At 37.4% G+C, this 17,702-nt stretch overlaps 8 protein-coding genes across 8 annotated transcripts; 3 read left to right on the top strand and 5 right to left on the bottom strand.

Moving 5' to 3' along the window:
- Nucleotides 1-154: 154 nt before the first annotated feature.
- Nucleotides 155-1,240, bottom strand: UFD1 (polyubiquitin-binding protein UFD1; the record flags this gene model as incomplete). Its single annotated transcript, XM_056222143.1, has 1 exon — nt 155-1,240. One exon carries the CDS (start codon nt 1,238-1,240, stop codon nt 155-157), a length of 1,086 nt encoding a protein of 361 aa, XP_056081863.1.
- A 358-nt stretch (nt 1,241-1,598) lies between these two features.
- TFC4 (transcription factor TFIIIC subunit TFC4) lies at nt 1,599-4,676 on the top strand (the record flags this gene model as incomplete). Its single annotated transcript, XM_056222140.1, has 1 exon — nt 1,599-4,676. One exon carries the CDS (start codon nt 1,599-1,601, stop codon nt 4,674-4,676), a length of 3,078 nt encoding a protein of 1,025 aa, XP_056081862.1.
- Nucleotides 4,677-5,018: 342 nt separating this feature from the next.
- TAM41 (putative phosphatidate cytidylyltransferase) lies at nt 5,019-6,176 on the bottom strand (the record flags this gene model as incomplete). The annotated part of the gene is made up of 1 exon (XM_056222139.1): nt 5,019-6,176. One exon carries the CDS (start codon nt 6,174-6,176, stop codon nt 5,019-5,021), a length of 1,158 nt encoding a protein of 385 aa, XP_056081861.1.
- Nucleotides 6,177-7,307: 1,131 nt separating this feature from the next.
- RME1 (Rme1p) lies at nt 7,308-8,198 on the top strand (the record flags this gene model as incomplete). Its single annotated transcript, XM_056222138.1, has 1 exon — nt 7,308-8,198. One exon carries the CDS (start codon nt 7,308-7,310, stop codon nt 8,196-8,198), a length of 891 nt encoding a protein of 296 aa, XP_056081860.1.
- Nucleotides 8,199-9,642: 1,444 nt separating this feature from the next.
- Nucleotides 9,643-10,644, top strand: NQM1 (sedoheptulose-7-phosphate:D-glyceraldehyde-3-phosphate transaldolase NQM1; the record flags this gene model as incomplete). Its single annotated transcript, XM_056222137.1, has 1 exon — nt 9,643-10,644. One exon carries the CDS (start codon nt 9,643-9,645, stop codon nt 10,642-10,644), a length of 1,002 nt encoding a protein of 333 aa, XP_056081859.1.
- Nucleotides 10,645-10,759: 115 nt separating this feature from the next.
- On the bottom strand, nt 10,760-11,575 carry MTE1 (Mte1p; the record flags this gene model as incomplete). The annotated part of the gene is made up of 1 exon (XM_056222136.1): nt 10,760-11,575. The coding sequence occupies one exon, from the start codon at nt 11,573-11,575 to the stop codon at nt 10,760-10,762; it is 816 nt and encodes a 271-aa protein (XP_056081858.1).
- Nucleotides 11,576-12,223: 648 nt separating this feature from the next.
- BUD9 (Bud9p) lies at nt 12,224-13,864 on the bottom strand (the record flags this gene model as incomplete). The annotated part of the gene is made up of 1 exon (XM_056222135.1): nt 12,224-13,864. One exon carries the CDS (start codon nt 13,862-13,864, stop codon nt 12,224-12,226), a length of 1,641 nt encoding a protein of 546 aa, XP_056081857.1.
- Nucleotides 13,865-14,839: 975 nt separating this feature from the next.
- Nucleotides 14,840-15,946, bottom strand: KSS1 (mitogen-activated serine/threonine-protein kinase KSS1; the record flags this gene model as incomplete). Its single annotated transcript, XM_056222134.1, has 1 exon — nt 14,840-15,946. The coding sequence occupies one exon, from the start codon at nt 15,944-15,946 to the stop codon at nt 14,840-14,842; it is 1,107 nt and encodes a 368-aa protein (XP_056081856.1).
- Between the last annotated feature and the right edge of the window lie 1,756 nt (nt 15,947-17,702).

Raw genomic sequence — 17,702 nt, 5'->3', positions numbered from 1 at the left:
GCTCATGTCTGTCGATAATCTCACTAAACGAACAATAAGCACAGCAAAGCTAATGCGATGCACGCACTCCTCGGATTATAAAGGTCTGCTAAGTTGAAAATGCTCTACATATCTGTAATAAGGCCCTACACTTTCGTAAATCTGTATGTAAGTTCTAATCAATTTCGATGACTTCAGGACTCTTGGGAGCTTTGGATTTGGACGAATCATGGTCTTTCTTTGGCTTCCTTTTATTACTTTTCCTTAATGAGATCCCTTGACCTTGGAAATTTTGTTCATTCGATTTGGCTCTACTGTCGCACTCTTCATTCCCCTTCGGTAGTACCATTGGGAAGCCGAAGAATAATTGACCCTCGGGTAAATCTAGCCTGGCGGGCTCACCATCAAGTGTTATCTTTATATCTTTTATATTTTGCTTTGGTTCTGCCTTGAGACCCTTACCAGATATATTCTGTCCTTGCCCTACAAATTTTGACTGCTTGTTTTTGATGCTGTTGGCAATACCCGCATAGTCAATTCTTGTGGACATTGATCCTTGTCCAAGCACCGAGGGATCCAAAACTTGGCCCTTACCAAAACCGTTCTTTTTTCCTTTGTCTTGCTGGGCCTTCAGTGCTTCGTAGTCGGGCTCAACGTATCCTACAGGTGGAGCGAAATCTGTCACTAAATCCGTTTCAATGACACATATACTCTTCGATGATGTTTCTGGCTTAACCTCTAGAATCTTAATCTTAAATGTTTTATCATTATAACTGATCTCAATAATATCGTCCACGGTTAAAGATGAAAAGTTCCTTAGTACGTTCTCTAAGACGGCTTTGGGGTCAGAAATATCTAAAAAGTCCACAGATTGAGGTTCTAATTTCACGAATTGACCCAGAGGTACATCAGTAGACGATATTTGTAATAGAGACCCTGGCTGTATGCCCAAAGTTTCCATCATCCATTGTGGTAAGTAAACTCTGCCCTCTTCGGCAATAAATTCTAAAACACCACCGTGCGTCACACGTCCACTTTCATTTGCTGTTAACTTGAATAGCATTGGATATCTTATGTTTAACATTGAAAGTTTACTTAGGGCACTTGGTGGTAGAAATATTTTCCCGCCGAAGTTGGCGTCATCTTTCCGTATTCTATCATTCATCATTGCTATAGGGTAGCATCTGAAGAACTCCTCAAAGGTTTGAGGTATATTGGTAAAACCGTTCCCGCCGCCAAGAGAACCGAAACCTGAAAACATAATTATTATATTTTATAGTGTCACCTCTGTATTTATTCTCCTCGTCACAGTCTGAACTACTGTTTATTCAAATCTACATCCCATCTCTTCCGTATTTACTTAACTGGCTAGAATTCGGTTTTTGGTTACCTTTACTTCTTGCCACCTAACCAAAAGGGGATTTTTCTTTTCTTTCGTACGACGCAAGTTCGTTCTTTTCGTCGTAAATATTAATTTCCTAATGCGGGTACTTGTTCTTTAAGGCGTCTCTCGGTTAGGAAAAGTCAAACGATAATAATGGTAGCGCATTGTATACAACATCATCAGGCAATGAAGAAGTTTTGCGAACTTAAAGAGAAAGGTCCCAAGTCGATCCGTGATGGGAGCAAGAAAATCTAAAAACGGACAGCCAATTCAATTTGTTGAATCGGAAGGACTTGATACTTCTAAAGTGAATGAAGATGATGAAGAGCATTTATATGATAATATTGACGACTACAAGAATTTGATACAGGATGAGGACTATGATGAAGGCGATGTACCTCATGACCTGAAATTAAGTGAAGATGAATACAATTCTGAGCGAGACAGTTCTTTATTGGCAGAGTTCTCAGATTATGGGGAAATATCCGAAGACGATGAGGAAGATTTCATGAATGCGATTAGGGAAGCAAGCAACTTCAAAGTGAAGAAAAAGAAGAAAAATGACAAAGGTAAGTCTTATGGCCGCCAAAGGAAAGAAAGGGTGCTCGATCCAGAAGTAGCTCAATTGCTTTCTGAGGCCAACGAAGCCTTTGTTAGAAACGATTTACAAGTAGCAGAAAGATTATTTAATGAAGTCATCAAAAAGGATGCGCGTAATTTTGCTGCTTATGAGACTCTTGGGGATATATATCAATTGCAAGGAAGACTTAATGATTGTTGTAATTCGTGGTTTCTGGCAGCTCATCTAAATGCCTCTGATTGGGAATTCTGGAAGATAGTTGCCATATTGTCAGCTGATTTAGACCATGTTAGACAAGCAATATACTGTTTTTCCAGAGTAATAAGTTTGAACCCCATGGAATGGGAATCGATATATCGCCGGGCAATGTTGTACAAGAAAACAGGTCAGTTGGCAAGAGCTTTAGACGGATTTCAAAGATTATACATATATAATCCTTATGATGCGAACATATTGAGAGAATTGGCTATTCTTTACGTTGACTATGATAGAATTGATGATTCAATTGGGCTTTACATGAAAGTTTTCAACGCGAATGTCGACAGAAGAAAAGCTATATTGGCTGCTTTGGAAAACGCTTTAGATTCTTCAGATGAAGAAAGTGCTGCAGAGGATGATGGAGATGAAAAGGAACCCTTTGAGCAAGATGAGGATATGCAGATGTTCCCTGATATCAACTGGAAAAAAATCAATGCAAAGTATAAATGTATACCATTTGACTGGTCTTCCTTAAATATTCTTGCAGAACTATTTTTAAAACTCACAGTTAGTGAAGTCGATGGTATAAAGTCAATTAAAAAATGTGCACGCTGGATTCAACGCCGTGAAAGTCAAAAATTTTGGGACGACGTTCCGGATGATTCAGAATTTGACAATAGAAGGTTTAAAAACAGCACTTTCGATTTACTACCTGCGGCAGAAAAAGAAAAATCATATAACATCCCAATCGACATTAGAGTTAGACTAGGATTGCTGAGATTGGATACGGATAACCTTGTTGAAGCGCTTAATCACTTTCAATGTCTTTATGATGAAACTTTCACTGACGTCGCGGATTTGTATTTTGAGGCAGCAACTGCTTTAACAAGGGCTGAAAAGTATAAAGAGGCTATTGATTTCTTTACTCCGTTGTTATCTCTTGAAGAATGGCGTACAACTGACGTTTTCAAACCCCTAGCAAGGTGTTACAAAGAAACCGAAAGTTATGAAACGGCTAAAGAATTTTATGAACTAGCTATTAAGTCTGAACCAGGTGATTTAGATATTCGTGTATCTCTCGCAGAAATTTATTATCACTTAAATGATCCAGAGACTTTCAAACATATGTTAGTTGACGTTGTGGAAATGAGGAAACATCAGGTCGATGAAACGCTTCATAGAATTTCAACCGAAAGGAGTTCCAACGATACTTCGAATGATATTTCCAGTAAACCGTTATTGGAGGACAGTAAATTTAGAACCTTCAGGAAAAAGAAGCGTACACCTTATGACGCAGAAAGAGATAGAATAGAAAGGGAAAGAAGAATAACGGCAAAGGTTGTGGATAAATACGAAAAAATCAAAAAGTTCGAGTTTGATTCGGGGCTTGGTGAAGCCAATCAAGTTAACTTATGGATTAATACAGTTTCTGAATTGGTAGATATATTTTCGAGCGTTAAGAACTTCTTCATGAAAAGTCGGTCCAGAAAATTTGTCGGTATTCTAAGGAGAACCAAAAAGTTTAACACCGAACTTGATTTCCAGATTGAAAGGTTGTCCAAACTAGCTGAAGGGGACAGTGCGTTTGAAGGACCACTAATGGAGGAAAGGGTAACCTTGACGTCTGCCACAGAGCTGAGGGGATTGTCGTATGAGCAGTGGTTTGAGTTATTTATGGAACTTTCTTTGGTTATTGCAAAATACCAAAGCGTTGAGGATGGCCTGAGTGTAGTAGAAACGGCTCAGGAAGTGAACGTATTTTTCCAGGATCCAGAAAGGGTTAAAATGATGAAATTTGTAAAACTAGCCATTGTTCTTCAAATGGATGATGAAGGAGAGTTAGCCGAGAATTTGAGGAGCTTGCTGAATCAATTTCAATTCAATAGGAAAGTTCTGCAGGTCTTTATGTATTCTTTGTGTCGTGGACCTTCTTCTCTGAATATTCTGAGTTCTACTATTCAACAAAAATTTTTCTTAAGACAGTTGAAAGCTTTTGATAGTTGTAGATATAACACTGAGGTTAGTGGGCAAGCTTCAATAACAAACAAAGAAGTGGATAACCCGAATAAAAAGTCATCGCCATATCTGTATTATATCTACGCTGTTTTGCTTTATTCTAGTAGGGGATTTCTTTCGGCCTTACAATATTTGACGAGGCTAGAAGAAGACATTCCAGATGACCCAATGGTCAACCTTTTAATGGGACTATCACATATTCATCGTGCTATGCAAAGATTAACAGCACAAAGGCATTTTCAAATACTTCATGGATTACGGTATTTATATCGTTATTATGCAATAAGGAAGAACCTATATACGGATTTGGAAAAGCAAGAGGCAGATTACAACTTAGGGCGTGCTTTCCATTTAATCGGTCTGGTATCGATTGCAGTTGAATATTATAATAGGGTATTAGTAAACTATGATGATGAGAAGTTGAAAAAACATGCCGCCTATAATAGTATTATTATATATCAGCAAAGCGGAAATGTTGAGTTGGCCGATAACCTTATGACAAAGTACTTGAGTGTTTGAAAACTTGTTAAATATTTTAAACTATAAAGTATAATACTAGTATAACCATTATAAATAAAAGTGAATAAAAAACGCTTCCTTAAGTGCTAAGATGAGTTCATTAATACAACGCCCTTTGTATAGATTAAGACGGATGACTCCTTCTCAGAATGTAGGTAACTGCGGGAAACAAATTGGGATGGTGAAATGTAACACTACGTCTAAGAAAATGAAAGGTAAAAATGAATAAATACTGACCGGCGCCCGAAGTTAGGAATGTGAATATAATAATTTTCGTAAGAGATACAACAACAAGGGAATGAGGTTTGAGAGAAAGAAGAAGTGCAAGTATCCTTGGACAGACTAACTTCTTTTAATCGATTTCAGTTTTTTGGCCCAAGCATACTTGATTGACTTAGTGATTCCAGCTGTGAAAACCCCTTTGATGGTTTGCAATGCACTTGATTTACTTATACGGCTGAGTAAAAGTCTTTGAGTATTTTTTAAAGTAAATCCTTTTGGAAGATAAAATGAATCATTTAGGACCACCTCTTTGAAAATGGGTTTGTAATACTCTTGAAATCTTTCAAAGTTTTTAGTAACAATGTTGTTGACTTTGTCAGGATTCTCTCCACCCAGTTTATACCTAATATCACCTGCGTAACTCAAAGCGGTGATCTCCTTATAAAATTGAAACTCATCAAACTTATTGTTATTTTTCTCTAGGGTATAATGCTTGGCTAATGTAGCCGCGGCTTTCAAGTTTAGCTGGTTCCAATATTGTACCCTTAAATCGTTCTTCAATATTTTCACAGGCTTCTGTAATCGCCCCGCCAAATAGAATGTATCCCAGGTAGCTATATCCTTTAAAAGTGTTTCCATAGAAACAACACCATATTTTACGTCTTGCCCATTTATATTGGCAAACGGGTTAAAGTACACACCTGCACCAATCTGCTGGAACTTAGAAACGAACTCGGAACCAAAGTATTTCAAGCTGGAATAATGCTGAGGATTTTGTCTCATATTAATGGAGTGGAAATGTGATGGATATGTGACACCCAATATAATATCGATTTGTGGTTTACTACTTTTCTTGGAATACCCCGCTTGCTCGAAAACACCTGAGCCGTAGCCAAATGCAAACCTGCATGGGGCCTTAAATGTTGCCATAACTCCATCCAGTTCCTTCTGTAGCTCCTTTTCGACGGTGATGAGCTGATTGCTCCCATAATTAGGAGGAAGTCTGTGAAATTTATACATATAGTTTGTGAAATTGGAAGTCATTTCGTCCGATTTCCTTATACCCTTTTCTAAGAGTTCCAGGTCGCTCTCTTTGGTAATTCCTTCTATATGTTGGTTCCGTCTTTCATAAATAGTTCCGTCAGGGATAATGCCAGCATCATCTAGGGGAACTTTTCCCTCCTTTACATGTGTACTTAGAAATCTTCTCAACACGCTTGCGTGAATCGAATGGCATCTCTGCAGCAAATGTAGACTATTTTCAGAAACTCGTAACATGACTTCAAACAATATCAAATCAAAAAGTATGCCACTTATTAATTCGAAATAGCAAAGCAATTTAGTTTTCTTCCCTTCTTCCGCTCAGTGGTTTCAACTACTTTTAAACTTCCAAATATCTTATTCCGTCGAAACATTCACTTTATACTATTTATGGTTAAGTAGGCTGAAGGGTATATTTTCTTCTTCGATATTATCCGGGTAATGAAAAGTCACTTGACCAGTAGAGTGAAGGAAAAAATAACGTGGGATAAGCAAACGCACGAAAGCAGGTGAGAGCTTAATAATAAAAATTGACTAAATCAGCGGTTATAACTAGTATAAAGAATGTCTGATATCTATTTGGTAAAGTTTACCGCATTTTCGCAAGATATAACCGTATCATTTTATATTTAGATGCTAGATGAATCGTATAGTCTTACTTCTTAAGCTACTTTTTGTTATGTTTTTTCTGTTATCTCTCAAAACGCAACTGAAGGCTGGCAGACCAGTGAAAAAAGTGATCTCTGATTATTTTCATATATATGCAAATAGTTACGTTTTTTTTTCTTTTCCTTTGTTTCACGAAGCAACCAAGGGCAAGAATCAAACTATCCTGGATAGTAAAGCAGCATCAGTGAATGAGAACGTTTGCCGGAAATCGTTAAAACGATGTACTTCCATTTCCCTGTTCTAAGGGATGCTTCTGCACCTTGTAAAAAAATGGTTGTCGGAGTGGGATGTTGAAAATTACATCAAATTGGCCGTCGTATATTGAATGAGAAAATACGAACTTTCCCGGCAGGCTTCGCCAGTAGTGAAGTGCAAAAAAGGCCGGGCATGTTTTTAAATGTATCACAGTATTTTCTGCTGGCATTTTCTTATGTAGAGAACAAATTCCGTGCCTTCGATGAAATTAAAGGGAGTAATGTGATAGATATATCTTGTCTCGATTGCTTCACTTCTTCTCGTTATATATTGTAACTATTTTAGTGTATCTGAATATACTTTCCTAGTAGTAGGAGCAGAACAGCGGATCTGAATAGAAACACTTCTGCCGTCATCTCATTTAAACTTTCATTATCCGTATCATCATAAATCATACAGTTGAACATACTTATCTCTACTGAAAACCTGGGAATTTTTGTACTAATGTCATTGGATCACAGGCAAGATAATTCCATGGCCAAGGGGTCCTGGGAGAGGGACATTCTCCAAGAAATGCTATCGCTTTATCGTTGGTACGACGTACCACAAAAAACGGAAGAGAACTGCGTCACTCCTTCAGAAGAGTGTTTTAGCCTTCATTCTTCCAACAACTGTTTGCCGGGATCATTGGAGTCCACTGCTACGGTTACTTCTGAAAACTTAGAGCATGATAGTAAGCGTAATCCACCTTTTGAGACAGACACGACATTTGAGCTACAGCTAGATGAGATAAAGGACGATGCGCGGTGTACTATGCCATTAGTTGACCTGGGGTTCAGAGACATCATAAATTGTAAAACTCAAACGGAAGTAAATCATGCGTTGATCAGGGGCAATGGGGAAGAGAAAGTTGATTCACAGTACATTCTAACCCTTCCACAATCCTCGCACGTGGCCCAGCTATATTACAACCCTAACATATTCAGTACAATTGCTGAAAGACAAACGAAAAGAGGAAGTTACCATTGTGCTCATTGTTCCGAAAAGTTTGCAACACTGCTTGAGTTCGCTGCGCATTTGGACGACTTCAATCTTGAAAGACAGTATAAATGCCCTATACAGCAATGCCCTTGGAAAATACTAGGTTTTCAACAAGCAACTGGTTTGAGGAGGCATTGTACGTCTCAACATAGAGGAGAGCTTAATATGGAGATGGAAAAGTCATTGAACCTGAAAGTCGAAAAGTATCCAGGATTGAATTGCCCATTTCCCATCTGTCAGAAGACATTCAAGCGCAAGGACGCCTATAAGAGGCATGTGGCCATGGTGCATAATAATGCTGATTCAAGGTTCAATAAGCGCTTGAAGAAAATCTTGAACAATGTTTCCAAATAGGTGTGACACACTAATAAAACCAATAGGAACGATTGTGGAATGTGTGTAGAAATAAAGGCTACTGCATTTCATCTCAAAGAATAAAAAGAAGAAGAAAAAGAAACACTTGCAACTACGGTAACTTGCTATTTTATGGATAATGCTTCACTAAATAAAAACACTTCATAAGTACTCGCATTTTTCCTCTTTATACTTACTGTTTGAAAAGAAAAAAGTCGAAAAAATGACACTGGCCTGGGACTTGAAAATCTTGACTGAAATCTGTTCGGCATGTCGAGATAATCATTTTTGAGAATATAGCAGTCTAGCCTTACGTGTCCATGCCATTACGTACTTCCTTTGACGGTTCATGTATTCAATTCAGCACTATAAAGTAAAAATATCCCAATTTTTCATTTTGAACATACATATGACATCAAACACTAAGTAGGATCCTAGCAGTTATTAGGCAAAAAAATTTGTATGTTTTCAGAAAAAATCTTCCGTGCATTGTCTTTTTTCGTCAACGTGCGTTTACAAAGCTTCTGGCAAAAAAGTATCTCTAGTGATTGCCTCTCAACTAAGATTTTTAAGTTTTCACCATTGGCAGTATTTTCTCAAAATATCCCTAACGAGAAGTCACCGATGAATCTACACCGCAGACGCCTTTTGAAAATACCTTTGAGTAATAGAGCAACTCTGAAGGAAAGATGCGGAAAGAGGAGAAAAAACATTAAGAAACGATAACCGCCAGATCAATCATTTTATGGAGAAAGATGTGCACAGCAAAGAAGAAGAAAAAAAAGAAGAACAATAGCATTTTATTTTTATGATTTTCTTGAGAAAAGTATAGGGGACAGTAAAACAGATGCAAATAATATTCGGTTGATTATATGAGAAAGGTGCGTTTCTTTTTCATTTTTATTTCAGTTGTGATTTTTTTTCTAATATTTCTTTTTCAGCTTTTTCATCGCCACTACTATATTAATCAAAAACTTGCTGATAATGCACTGTTTTACAAATAGGGGTAGCGGCTTTTTTGTTCTTTCGACTATTCCCTTCTAGAAAGCTTCCCTAAAGAAGCGGTTATTATTGCCGCATATCCGGAGGGTAATGGAGAAACATATTTTGTGACACAAAAGGGCTTTTTCAACAGTTGGTCTGGGTTTGAAGGATAATTGAGATGAGGAACCTTTCATTTAGAGGGACTCACTACGCGGGGGTAAGCCAGACACCTCTTTGTTGGCAATAAAATTACGTCTTGTGGTCTTCTTCCATAGTAGGGGCGAATGAGGGGAGAATAGTGGTTCCTTTAAGCAGTGGTGAATAGGGTGAGTAAGCATATAAAGAGATGAACAATCTTGCCACTACCTCAGTTCTTGCCAATGTAGGTTATTAATTCTTGTTAGTTTAAGCGATAGAAACTAAAAATAATAGCGAGCCATCCGTAAAAGAAAATATAAACATGTCAGAGCCTTCAGAGAAAAAACAAAAAGTTGCTACTTCATCTTTGGACCAATTGAAGAATGCTGGGACCCATGTGGTGGCTGATTCTGGGGATTTTGAGGCCATTTCTAAGTATGAACCGCAGGATTCAACAACTAACCCTTCCCTTATATTGGCCGCGTCAAAGCTGGAGAAGTATGCGAAATTGATTGACGCTGCCGTCAAATATGGTAGGAAGCATGGTAAAACTGACCATGAGAAAATCGAAAATTCCATGGATAAAATTTTGGTGGAATTTGGTACTCAGATTTTGAAGATCGTTCCAGGAAGAATTTCCACTGAAGTGGACGCAAGACTGTCCTTTGACAAGAAGGCTACGGTCAAAAAAGCTCTCCACATTATCAAACTATATAAAGATGCAGGCGTACCTAAAGAAAGGGTCTTGATTAAGATAGCCTCCACTTGGGAGGGTATTCAGGCAGCTAGGGAGTTGGAAGCAAAACACGGTATCCACTGTAATATGACGTTGTTATTTTCCTTCACTCAAGCAGTGGCATGTGCGGAAGCAAATGTCACTTTGATCTCCCCATTTGTGGGAAGAATAATGGACTTTTACAAGGCCCTTTCCGGTGAAAACTACACAGCAGAAACTGATCCTGGTGTTCTTTCTGTTAAAAAAATATATAGTTATTACAAGAGGCATGGTTATGCAACCGAGGTGATGGCGGCATCCTTTAGAAATTTAGATGAATTGAAAGCTTTAGCAGGTATCGATGATATGACTCTCCCACTAAATATTCTAGAGCAGTTATATGAATCAACAGACCATATTGAGAACAAATTGAATGCTGAGACTGCTAAGGAAGAAGGTGTCGAAAAAGTTTCATTTATCAACGACGAATCTCATTTCAGGTATGTTTTGAACGAAGATCAAATGGCGACAGAAAAATTATCTGACGGTATCAGAAAATTCTCTGCAGATATTGAAGCACTATATAAATTGGTTGAAGAAAAGTTGTAATTATTTAAGTTATACTTATCTATTTTAATATTTTCTATTCACACTTTTCGATACCTAATTATTAGTTTGGGTATACATGCATATTACACGAACTAATACACTCGTTGAAGTATGATCAAATTCTGAGGGGCTCATGAACGATTTTTCGTATCCTACCGACCCTTCCGGTATGGCTTTTAGTCACTTTTGTCGTATCTCTCTTTTCCTCGGGATCATCTTTATCCTTGGATGCTTCTGTAGTTGACCCAAATTCACATGATGCAGTATTATCATTACCTGTTACGATTTCTGCGACTGAACGTACCTTAGTGTCAGTGCTTCCCACGTTCAGTTGTGGTGTTGCTTTTTGAACCCTTTGGCGTCTTATACTCGGTCTATTTAATTCATTTACCACATCAGTGCTTAATATTCTCTTAGGTTTCTTGAAAGGCTTATTAACCTTTAAGACAAGCTTGTTACTGTTGAATCCTCCTTTGGCGCCAGTATCCTCCTTCTGTTCAAGTTTAGAAGCTATGACCTTCGTCTTCAAGGGAACATCTCTTGTGGTTGAAATATGGTTCAAACTAGGCATATTCTCGGAGGAAACAGAACGATGTTTTTGCACCAGAAGACTAGGAGAATCAGTCTTAACGTGCGATGCTGCTACTTGGATATCTCTATTATACTCTTCAATAACACCTGAAATAATCACCAAAAACTGACTAAAAATTCTATGTTCTTCAATATCAAATCCTTCCGGGCTTAAAATTGCCTTCAGCTCTTTTGAATTTGTCTTGAACTCACTAGCTAACACAATGTTATCCTTTTCCGTATATAACATGAACCTGTTGTTTATCTGATAATATTTTAGCCTGCCATCATGCCAAATTTTACGTTTTTTGTATAGTTGATCAGTATATTGGCATTCATACTCAACGATGCGCGATAGCATAGCCTACCATGTGATTCTTGAAAGCAATTTATATATGGTGTTTGTGAAGTGCAGTGATTTTGACTTCGGGTTCGAATTAGAGGTTCGATCGCGGGAACCTCTTGAACCGCCTCTTTCTCCGCTATAGAACTCACTCAACGATAAATCTTAATATACGTGCGAATATACGTGCAGAAAATAAAAATACAGTCTTTATTCCTATATGTTGGAATAAGTGATTACAAATGTAGATGTATTTGTATAAATTGAATAAAGCATTACCTTCTTCGTATAGATTGGATTAGGCAAATTTCAATAATAGAATTTCTGCAGTAGTAAGATAAAGATCTATTAATTGTCCAGAACTTGGTATATAAGAAGATGAGTTATCACCAGATTTTTATCATCAATGTTCTGAATTATGTCTGAACCATTCGGTTTGATACAACCAATCAGCATGTGTTTTATATACCTCTCTTATATAACTTAAGAAAGAACGACTTATTCTTAATTATTGCAACTTACAAATCTACTAATTATCAACACTATGGGTATAAACTTCTGATGCTGAATTATTCTTCTTAATAGTTACAGTAAAATAGTAAATAAATTTATCGTTATCCAAGATCTATAATATGAGTGTCTATTACGTAAAAGCCAGCTTAAAGATTATTCTCTTGTCATCCCTACACCAAACCCTATTCCTATGCTAGCGAATATTACTGAGATCTCTATGCATCCTAATACAAAGCACAATGTTCTGAACCAATGTACATCGATGTCCCATTCAAATCCTTTGAGGAGACCGATTCTATGTTCGTAATTCATAATCATTCTCATTAATCTATAATTTGAAATGCCACTACCACCACTAACTGAAAAGAAAAAGAACAGAGGTGGAATCAAAAGGCAAACGCACAGTGCTAGTGTAACTCTTGGAATACTATAAACCTCAGAAAATCCATACAGTTGTGAATCATATGAACGTATTGAGGAGGAGTCTATCCTCTGAATAGGCATTGTGTTCATTTGAAAACTTAGTTGCCGATCTTGATTGGTTTTCTCGTGAATTTTTACATATTGGCATTGCTTAATAGCGTTGTTTTCTGTGTTGACCTCAGGAACTTGTTTGCCTTCTGCATTATTTTGATGTTCTTTCTCATATGACAAATTTTGACTACGCATGGAATCCTTTGCGATCTCAAGTGGGACCCGAGGACTACAAGTTTTTTCTAAACTGAGTTGGTTGCTTTTCTTCTGTCTTTGGTCTTGCAGTCCAGTTTGAAGACTTTCTTTAAATGAATCATACAGTGCACTTGGATGTACTGTATCTTCTAATACTATAGAAGGGTTTCCCTGGTTGCAAGCAGAGTCAGCAGCCGCAACAGGCTTTAGTATGTCAGTCAGAAGGGAATGGTTTCGCGGAGATTGGAGTTTAGAAAACCTATTCGCTGAGGGCCTATTCCAGGCCTTTTTAGGGATCTGAAACTCATGTGGAATAAAAGCTTTATCAAAAGCATCACTTATTTCATCGTTAGGAACTCTACTCTTTACTACCTCAATAGTCTCTTCATTACATGGTATAAGTCCGTTACCATACGGTATATAAGAAGGTGAATATGTATCCTGAACTTGGCTTGTAGCTTTGCGTTTAGAAACTGTATTTCTTGGTCCTTGACACGGTGGAGTTCCCTCAAGAGGTGGATAATATGATGAGGAAGGCCTCACCCTCAATTTTTCGAATGATTTCATTGAAGATGATTCCAAACATTCTCTTCTGGTCATCCCAATGTGCTTTTCGGTGGAACTCATGTTCAACAGCACTGACGTGGATATGGTACCGCTGCTACTGTGTCCATGTGGGTTAGTTTCAGCGGACGAACCGTTTGAGGAATTTCTGTTCTTTTCATTCGAGCATGGCGGAGGTATTGGAGATGCTGCCGTTGCTGAATCTCGTCGTATCAAATCTAGAATTGAATTCTCTAGAACACTATGTGATTTTTCATAGAAATTGTCAGTTCTAGCATCTTCGAAGACCTGTCTACTATCTGGGCTACTCGAATTTGTATCTCTTTTGAGTATTTCGCTATACTTGCTGCCATCAATATAGACGTTATATGACTCTGCTTGCAATGGTGGAGATGGATCAGATCCTTCAATGAATAATGAGTCGGATCTTATTCTTCCCCGTGATTGGTTGAATCTTTGCAGATTGTTTCTATTTAAAGATGCGCACGACGTCGTCGTAGTCCCAGATGTGGATGTTGAATTATCTGTTGTACTTGAAGCATTTCTAGTGATTTTCGTCATTTCATGGGATATAAACTGAATTTTTAGTGAGAGAAAAATATGATAATTGTACAATGTTGGATGATATCTTTAATAGTGAGAAAAGAAACTATGCTGTCAAATGAGCGGACACTTTGGTATGTGAAAGTGAAAAGTTTGTAAATGAAATCAAAGAATAATGAGGGTTTTGTAATAGGAGATGGCGGCAGGCCGAATTATGACAAATAACGAATGTTTAAAGCGTACTATAATCTTTGATATTAGTAGTAATGATCCTTTGTTACCTTTGAGAAACAAGGGTAAAATAGAATCGCTTGATGCAAGGATAATAGTATGCTAGAGTGAAGAAATTATACTGGCATTCACTAACATGTCAGTGTACATATCTGGCGGTTACAGTAAAACTTTATAACTATAGTTTAATCCGTTCTTGCATATATAATAATGCGAGATAAAAAGCACAGAGTTTGTCTCCTCTAGAGATATTAGCTTTTAGATCATCTCCGGCTGGGTGCTAGTGGTAAATTTACGTAGGTGCGACCACTTCGAAAAGAAAAATGCTACATCTAACAAAAACAAACAAACCCGGTAAACATAATGCTTCTACATAATGCTTCAAGATGGGAAGTACAACTTCAAGGTCTGCTGGGAGACCATACAGTGCTGATGATGCTGGATGGAGATTGTTGATATTACCTATTTAATTGCAGTCGTGTTAGTCCTCCAGCACGCAATGGCTGGTTTTTTTCTCTGCATTTCCAGTTTAGGCAAAGCGGCGTAGAGATGTACAAAGCCGCATTTCTTGCACTTTTTGCTGGTAAAAAAATCGCTGCGGTGTCAGGCCTATCCATTCCTTGCAGTTTCTTGTTTGCATGCATCGCGCATACTTATTTTGAAGCCTTTTATTTACGTATTGACTACAGACTGAGATAATCTCCTAGGTAAGCTGGGTATGAAAAGGATACTCTGAGCATGGAAATAGTACTATCGTGAATATTATTCCATGGTCTTCATCAGTTCATCGTAAAGCATGTCTTTAAGTACTTCTATGGGTACTTCTTCCTCCTCTCCTGGACGCATTATCTTGTTATCCAGTTTCCAGAATTCGTCGTCCAAATTAAGTGGAGGATATTCCGGTTCGTCGCTTGGATCATGGTACATTGCCAAGTAAGGATGTCTCAAAGCTTCTGCTGCACTTATTCTTTTGTCAGGGTTGAATTGGAGCATTTTGTTTAGCAGATCTATCATATCGGGATTTAAACCCGTCTTCGAACATACAGTCTCCCATGGCAAAGGTGGCCTCATCGGTAAATTTGCTATATACTCTTTAGCTCTCTTGGATTTTATTTGGTTAAAGTCTTCAAAAGACGGAGTTCCCAGGACTTCCAGAATCAGCCATAATTGATGGTGATAGTCTCTTCCTGGGAATAACGGTTTCCCAGAAATCATTTCAGCCAAAATGCATCCGCATGACCAGATATCCATTGCGGTCGTGTATTCTTGGAATGTTAACATTATTTCGGGTGCCCTGTACCATCGAGTTGCCACATACTCCGTCATAAATCCTACCAAGGTTTCTCTTGAATCACTGCTACTAGCTAAGCACCTAGCCAACCCAAAATCGCAAACTTTGAGATCACAATTAGAGTTTAGTAATAGGTTTGATGGTTTGATATCTCTGTGGATAACCTGTGCGCTATGGATAGACTTTAAAGCCCTTAGGATTTGGTATGTGAAGTATTGAACATGGTCATCACTTAAAGTAGAGGAACCGCTATTTTGGTTATTAATAACTTTTTGTAAGTCAGTTTCCATTAACTCTTCGACCAAATAGACAGCGTTTAGTTTGTCTATAGATACTGGTCTTACTTTATCCAATATACTTATTATATTTTCGTGTTCATGGAAATAACGTAAAAGTTTGATCTCACGTATAGTTCTTGTTACAAACAATTTTTTGCTAAATGGTTGAATTTTCTTGATGGCGACCTTTATGCCGGAAGGCTTATGAATAGCTGAGCACACTGTTCCGTACGCACCCTCACCTATCAAATCTACAAGTTTATACTGAGAGGGAATATCAAAAGTTATTGTTCTGGCCATTTTGAAATTATTGGAGTAAAGATGAAGAGAAGTCAACCTTTTCTAAAAACGACTTTTGTCTTCTTTTAAAAAGAGGCTTCAGAGAATGTTAGATTTTTAGTCGGCCTTGATCTGGATCAACTGGAAAAGGGGAAAAGAAAGAAAAGAGCACAGTTCGAGAAACTTGATCACCGTAAAGCAGGATATATGTCTATTGTGGTCTTACTTTTAGTCAGATGGAAATGCAATAACTTGACACCTTTCGAAACTACTTGTATATTTTTACAAATATGCATAATATATAGAAATGTCTCGATCTGCAAATTTCTAACAACTTTCAAGCGCGTTTTGAATGTGAAAAGTCAGGAATGTGGACGAAAGAGGTCCAAAGCTTGAACTTTAAAGAGTAAACTGCTTTAATGGTTGAGGAATTTTGAAGTAGCCTTTAAAGGTGAAACATAGTTATTGCTATTTTTTTTCTTTCTTATAATAAGTCTAGTAGTACAAAACTGGTATAAAGTAACATCTTTCAATTCTCTTATCATTAAACAAACAAGCCTTCTCTCTAAATTTTGGCCAAATATCCGTAATTTGTTGGTTCCTGTTTCCTCTCATTTTCAGGATATACGTAATAGATATTATTTGTATTTACTTTTCAGTTGAGAATAATCCAATTGAAACAATAACAAGAAAAAAGAAAACAAAACATAAACTCAAAAACTGTCATTATAAGATGACAATTCCGCCTTTCCTACTCATATCTCTACTAAAGACGAGATTGAGCTCAAACCACGGTTGTTTGAAAATTTATACTTGTCGTAACTTTCAACTATTATAAAATTCATTTATATGTTTTTGATATGTCACGAACACCAAACGAAAGGGTGCAAGGACAATTCGTTTGTATTATGTACAATTATTGATTGTTTACTAGTTGCCAATTTAAAAAGAGGTAAAAGAGGCTTGTATTTTAGGGTGCGTACGTATGAAGAGATTGTATTGATTCGCTTAATTCCATAACATGATTCACATTCTCAATATAAAACTGACAAATGGTAAACACAATACCCGATGAAAAAATAAGGTAGCGCTAATAGCAGTATCTTACATGGTGATACAATTGAAGTACTTTAAAGTTCCCTTTAATAGTTAAGACAGCAGCTATAAACCATTATCCCGTCCTTTAGTAAACGTGAATGGTCCGTGAGAAGTACAGATGAGAGAACTTCGGAGCCTTTTATTTTTATTGGTGATGGCAATTTTAACTGTGTCAATCAACCTCCACTGGTTGATCGACATGATAAAATTGACGGATGCTGAGAAGTTTCTTCTGAATGTTTCCACATAAGCTTACCCAAGTGGGGAGACTCTCTCCATGTGGCGACTTGGCATAAAGTGGGTGAATGGCAACAAGGCTCGTATCACTGTGCTATGAGGATTCTAAGTGTTACAGTCAATTTGTTGTTGATGATTTCCGTACTTGGGGAAATATTAGGATGGTACAAGAACAATGAGTAGCGATGATACAGTCTATGGTCGATAGTATAACTACCCATAGTATAATAATTTATCAATAAAAAAACGGTATCCTCATATGTGGCTTAGAGGGAAATGTATCAGCCATCTATTGACTAGTAATCATGTTACTAGTATATTATCATATATGGTGTTAAAACGTGAGGTAAAACGATAAGAAACAGTCATCGAATTTAGTGGAAGCTGAAACGCAAGAATTGATAATGTATTATGATAATGAATGATAACGTATAAAACAAGA

This window comes from Saccharomyces mikatae, assembly GCF_947241705.1.
Source record: "Saccharomyces mikatae IFO 1815 strain IFO1815 genome assembly, chromosome: 6".
Classification (NCBI taxonomy): Eukaryota; Fungi; Ascomycota; class Saccharomycetes; order Saccharomycetales; family Saccharomycetaceae; genus Saccharomyces; species Saccharomyces mikatae.
Note: the sequence above shows the minus strand (reverse complement) of the source record. Positions and strands in the feature narration are given on the sequence as shown.